The 5,771-nt window shown below is 45.8% G+C and overlaps 2 protein-coding genes and 1 non-coding gene across 3 annotated transcripts; all 3 read left to right on the top strand.

The window, feature by feature from the left end:
* Positions 1–717: 717 nt before the first annotated feature.
* H310_03153 (hypothetical protein) lies at positions 718–1,317 on the top strand (the record flags this gene model as incomplete). Its single annotated transcript, XM_008866933.1, has 1 exon — positions 718–1,317. The coding sequence occupies one exon, from the start codon at positions 718–720 to the stop codon at positions 1,315–1,317; it is 600 nt and encodes a 199-aa protein (XP_008865155.1).
* A 16-nt stretch (positions 1,318–1,333) lies between these two features.
* Positions 1,334–1,990, top strand: H310_03152 (hypothetical protein; the record flags this gene model as incomplete). Its single annotated transcript, XM_008866932.1, has 1 exon — positions 1,334–1,990. One exon carries the CDS (start codon positions 1,334–1,336, stop codon positions 1,988–1,990), a length of 657 nt encoding a protein of 218 aa, XP_008865154.1.
* A 2,051-nt stretch (positions 1,991–4,041) lies between these two features.
* H310_03151 lies at positions 4,042–4,113 on the top strand. Its single transcript has one exon. It is a non-coding gene; the product is annotated as a tRNA-Gln (tRNA).
* The last annotated feature ends 1,658 nt before the right edge of the window (positions 4,114–5,771 follow it).

Raw genomic sequence — 5,771 nt, 5'->3', positions numbered from 1 at the left:
TCTTAATGTCTTCCTTCTTTTGATGTCTGATATGGTTCAGAATGTGCTACCATCGTGGAGAAAGGGGAGGATGAAGTTTACCACAAAAGGTGCAGATCACTGGTTCGCCACGTTAGGTGGTTTTGTTGGTGTCAGAGTGCCCTTGTTGCTTTGAAGTACTCGTGGCACTTACGATAAAGCGCTTTTCAGCTGCCGATAGTTGATGTCTTTTTCATAACTTCTCTGAAAGTGATGCTCAAGTTGTCGTGTTTTTTGTGCTAAGCAAAGAGAAGAAAAGAGCTACTCGCCAAGCAGTTCAAATATATCACACTACCCAAATTCGAAGATTGCAGTTTTTGCACGATATACCTTCCAAAATGGTCCCAACAGTGCTTTACGGTGCGAGAAGAATGTTGGGCTGTGTGAACCCTGTAGGCTTGATCGCCGTGACATGCTGTCTTGTTTGATTGTGTGCTCTATCTGCTTACTAGACAATTGTTTCAGTTGACGTGATTTCAACTTGAATGGCAGTGACTTACAATTGTGTAGGAGGAATAACGAAAAACTGTGCAAATGCGAAGTTTCAATCTTAAATCACATCTGCCGCCAATGTAATCAAACCTTCAATAGACATGCGAGGACGAGAGTAAAATCGTGATGCCGTGGTAGAGCAGTGAGAGCAAAGCAAAATAGTTTGAGCAATCCATATTTGGAATTCCCTTGCCACTAGCGAAACCAATGAGCAACCGCCGACTCAGCCTCCAAGCCGCCGCCACTGGCATTCAAGCACTGCTTAAAGGGCATGCTTCTCGTGCTGCCGAGCTACAACAATTTCCAACTGAGTTGCAATTCAACGACGACGACGCCATTACGCAGTCCGATTGCCCCATTCTTGAAACCTGCATGCAAGCTAAAGGCAACGATGGTGTGTTCGGCTTGACCAACTTCACATCAAGTGAAATAACATCGATTTGGCTGGATCTCGAAAACTACGTTGCGGGCAACTGGAACGTTGGGCGAGGAAAGAAGTGTCAGCACTCAGGAAAAGACATCCTTTTCATGACGCTGACGGTGCTCAAGCTTGGTGGAAAGTGGGATGCGATGTCGAGCATCTTCGGTCTCAAAGCACCGACATTTGAGAAGACAAATGTCAAATTTTTGCGCGTCGTGAGTCCGTACTGGTACCAAGAGTACGTCGAAACAGTGCACGACCATGCCACCATGCATCGTCTACGAACAAGTGGTCGCCACCACGCATCGTCTACGAACAAGTGGTCGCCAATTCGAAAACTATCCTTGTGCCAGATACGCAACCGACGTAACATTTCAGCAAACTAACCGTCACGGTGGCAACATGGTCGAGTTCAAGCCATTCTACAGCCAGAAGCACCACATGTATGGTCTGAAGGTTGAAGTGTCCGTGCTCCCAATTGGTCTTGCAATCAACTGCTCAAGGCATCATGGTGGCAACACGGCCGACATCACAATTTTCAAGGAGAACATGGACTTTCACATTGTGGCATCGAAGAAACAGCCCAACGAGGCATCCCTTCCAGACAACGGACCCCTGCACACAGAATACAAGGACCAGTGGGCAATTTTGACGGACAAAGGATATCAAGGGATTCCAGAATTTTCCCGTGGAATAAACCCAACGAAAAAGCAACCTAACAAGCTCTTGACAAGGGAAGAAGAGGCCACAAACGCTGCCACTTCAGCGGACAGGGTCATTGTGGAGAACTTCTTTGGTAGGCTGTATGTTTTGTGGGGTATTTGTGCCAACAAGTACCGATGGTGTCGTACATGTCCGAAGACAAATCTACACGTCAAGCGAAACACAATGCGCTCCAATGACCGTGAGCACTACCGATGCCAGAATCGTCTCAACCACATTGTCGTCAGCACAAGAAGCAAGAGAAAAGGAGTCAAGCGCAATCACGCAGTAGACGCAGAGTGCGTCTTGAAACAAGCTATCATCGTAGACTCGAGGATGCGTCAGGTTCGGAAGTAGATGAGTTTGACTTGACAACTTTGTAAATTTGGTATATGTTGATATTTCGTGTCAAGTTGTGTTTTGTTGGAAAAAACTCGATGAATTCGAATTTGCCCTAAATACTATCATATTCCACGTCCATTTCATAGGATGGACGAGACCTTCATAGTGTCTCTGTTTGTCACGACAAATTCTCTTTGTGGTTTTGTCGTCTACTTGTGGTGGTTGGCAAATGTTGGTTAGGTGGTTTGTGATCATTCTGATGTGTACAGTTACATGAATTACGTATGCATCACATTGTTACTTCGATCTCATTGCCGCCTGCTTCAACGTCACCGTACGCACTCGTTGGCAGAGCGGAATGTGGCTCACTCGTCAAGATCCTCGAACTCCTCAGACTTCGCCTTCGCTCGATTTTCGCCACAATGCTTGGAGTTTCTCCTTTTGCCTGGTCGCTTTTTGCCGTTCCTCCCGCGTTGAGTCGATCGTCAGAAGCAGGCCCAAGGTAAGAATCCTTCTCGCTACGTCAATCGATTTTCATCCAATTCGTCGTTTTGCTTTGGATGGTTGGCACAACAGCTATGATTGAATTTTGGGACGCTGCACCAACTAAGCTACTAATTCGAAAGAAGTTGGCATATCCCCCTGTTTGAAAGGGATGTATCGTTACAATATCTTTTCATCGACACTGGAACGATACGATTGCAATTAAATCCGTCGACGAGGTTTTTCGATTTTCGGTAGGATATGTTGCACTGCACTGCGCTGGGCTTGGAGATGGTGTGGAAGTCTATCTTGTGAAAATATTTGCACATTATTATCTATAGTAACAATAGGGCTGGTACATAACTTCCTTCAGAGTTCTGCATGCAACTTTAGAAAGGCGACATTTCGCGCGCACTGCTTTCGCGCAAACATTACTCGTACCTCTAATTGCAATAACTTCCATTGATTTTTGACATGAAGCAAAAGCCGTTTCGTCCAAGTTGCATACGACCAGGGGTGAGTCCATGAACCTCAATGGCGCCTTGCAATGATGTAAACAAAGTATGCACTGTACACCATCGTCAACAGCGTTCCGTGAGTACGAGATGACTTGGACCACGCGTTTGGTAAGCTGTGGGAGTACTGCTGCAGTAAACGGAGGTACCATCCTGCGGTCAACACCCTTGTGGGTTCAGCCGGCGGTAGACTTGATTTGCTTTGACAAAGACCGCATGCCTGTCTGTTGGGGGCCGTCGCGCTGCGCGACACAGATTCACGCGACTAAGTCTTCTTCGCATCCGCTCAGACGCACTGGTCTTGGGCCACGCCGACTCTCTTCAACAAAGCTTCTAAACCTTGGCGTTTTTATCCAAGTTGCGTATAGAATCCGCGTTTACTGTGCAACAACCGCTTAAAAGCATTTCGTACACGGTGTGACGTTGAGGAAAGCTCAAGTGCTTGCGGACGTCCAAGGACTCCCGGCTTGGTGCGTCGACGGATACCGGTGGTGATGGAGGGGGCATGTAGTGATAGTAGGCGAGTGCAGATAGTGTTTTGGAGTCGATTAATTGTATAATGAAGTGCTGGCGTAGATTTTTCTGACAGAGATGAATGCCCACAAGTTTTGCCGCGCGATATCTCAACAACCAAAATGACTGGAAATAGAGCAAACTACCCAATCATAGCAGAGATTTTACGCTTTCCTACGCGCCAATCAGACACCCAAACGGGGTACCATTAGAAAAATGCCGCCAATCAAAAGTGGAAAGTGACAAATTTTGTGGAACAGAGTAGTAATAGGGTGTGATTTTACAACTCATTACAAGATTTGCTACCTCCCGAAGCTCTTAACAGAACATTTTATGCAGCGCAAGGAGGTATTAGTACTTCTAGGTCTTCAGTTCACTTTTTTACAGTTGCCACGGACCACTGTCGTCGCCGTTCATGTAACTGCTGGACGAGTTGGTGCTGCTGAATCGATTGTTGCAGGAATTGTCATGGTCGTATGATGCAAGGCTGAGGTCAAAGACGGCGCTGCCACGTTTGCTTCTAGGTACTGATGTATTTGTTCGTGCAGCCGTAATGGTCCTATAGTGTAATGGTTAGCACCTAAGACTCTGAATCTTGTATTCCGGGTTCGAGTCCCGGTAGGACCTTGATTTTTCCTTTATAATTTGATATTCATTGAAAGGCTTCAAGTCCACCAACAATAGGTAATAGTATTCTCATGCGCCATGTTTAGAGGATTAAAGCCATTGGTTGTGATATTTGTCAAAAAGTCTCGCAAAGTTTTATCGGTTGTGATTTTTTTTTCGAGTTTGATGATGAACAATCTCCCGAATGCATCAGATCGATGAGCTCCAAGTTGTTACACTGGACACAACAATGTGTAGAGCTGCAGTTTATGTCGTTGTGCGCCTCAACGGCAATATCGGCCGAAACAACAGGACCGCTCGAGTTACGAATCGGACGCCTGAGCTGAGTCAGTCTTGTCGAGTCATCGAGTTCAATATTGCTATGTTGATATCACTCTGGTCAAGCATGGTTAGATGAATCGATGACGCGGTGTTAACCGTAAAGAAAATAGGAGTGCTTTCTTCGTCGTTATTTTTGTTCTACTTTACACGATGTACATACTGAATACACATGGACGTCATTCGAGTCGTCGAAGCCATTGTCTTAAATGTCGCCTTGCACAGCGCGGCATCACCATTTTGTTCGCACGCACTGCTCAGTAGAATTGGTGTGGTGTTGGATTCAATAATCCATTTCCAGGTTGAGGTGCAGTTGGCGCGACGAGTCCTCTATACTATGTTGTCGACATACGTTCAACCCGTTTAGTAAATTATAATGTCTGTCAGCTCTATGGGGACGCAAGTCGGGAGAGGGCTAGATTGTCTTTCGAGGCGATATGATCGCCATAGTCTTGACTCGACAGAAGAATACTCTGCTTCGCTGTCAGAGTTTTAATGGTCGCGGGGGAAACACGATCATCTTGATATGGGCGACATTTAGAAAAATTGCACATGTCGGAAGCTGTACCCTGCAAATATTTTGGACGAGAGTAGTATTCATTACCAAGTACACTAAAATAGAAAGGTCTATGAACTAGTCGTCGTCTGCAGAACTTTCATTGTCGTAGTTTGATCAGCCGCATGTTCCAGCATTGCTTTCAACAGTCTGGAGATGCGTGTCAAGTTACTGCACTTCCTCTTCTGCCGCGTTCATGCAGCCTCGGTTGGCTGACTCAGACAAATTTTTGAAAGATCGTTTGAGCGCGAAGAACGGCAGGAAAGGTTGTGGTGCTGGTGTACTGACGGGCCACTTCGCCTTTAACTACCGCCGAAACAAGTACGATAGACATTAGATCCGAGTGATGTGGTGGTGGGAGTTGAACTACGTGGCCTTTTAGAGACTCCATTGCAACCATAACTATTTCAATGTTGGCCTCAATATACAGTACCGAGGTGACCACAAAACACTCTTCAAGTCGTCCGGCGGAATGACATTTTGTTATTCGGCAAGCTACGTGCATGTTAGCATTTTCCACTTTAACTTTGGAGTACCAACTGGGAAAACTTTGTACTACTCGGGCCCACCGAAGGTGTCCACTTTCGAAATTGGTCGAGGCCCACTGAAGGTGTCCACTTTTGATTTTATTGGTCAAAAATGTAAGAAAATGATATTCATTGGTTAAAACTCACACGAAATAGGTGAGAGGGCAAGCGGCAAATAGTGGGTGATTTCAAATTGCCCTATTTCAGCCATTTTGGCGTGAATTCAATCAAATGACACAGCAATCCAATCAGCAAAC

Source organism: Aphanomyces invadans (genome assembly GCF_000520115.1).
Source record: "Aphanomyces invadans strain NJM9701 unplaced genomic scaffold supercont1.4, whole genome shotgun sequence".
Classification (NCBI taxonomy): Eukaryota; Oomycota; class Saprolegniomycetes; order Saprolegniales; family Verrucalvaceae; genus Aphanomyces; species Aphanomyces invadans.
Note: the sequence above shows the minus strand (reverse complement) of the source record. Positions and strands in the feature narration are given on the sequence as shown.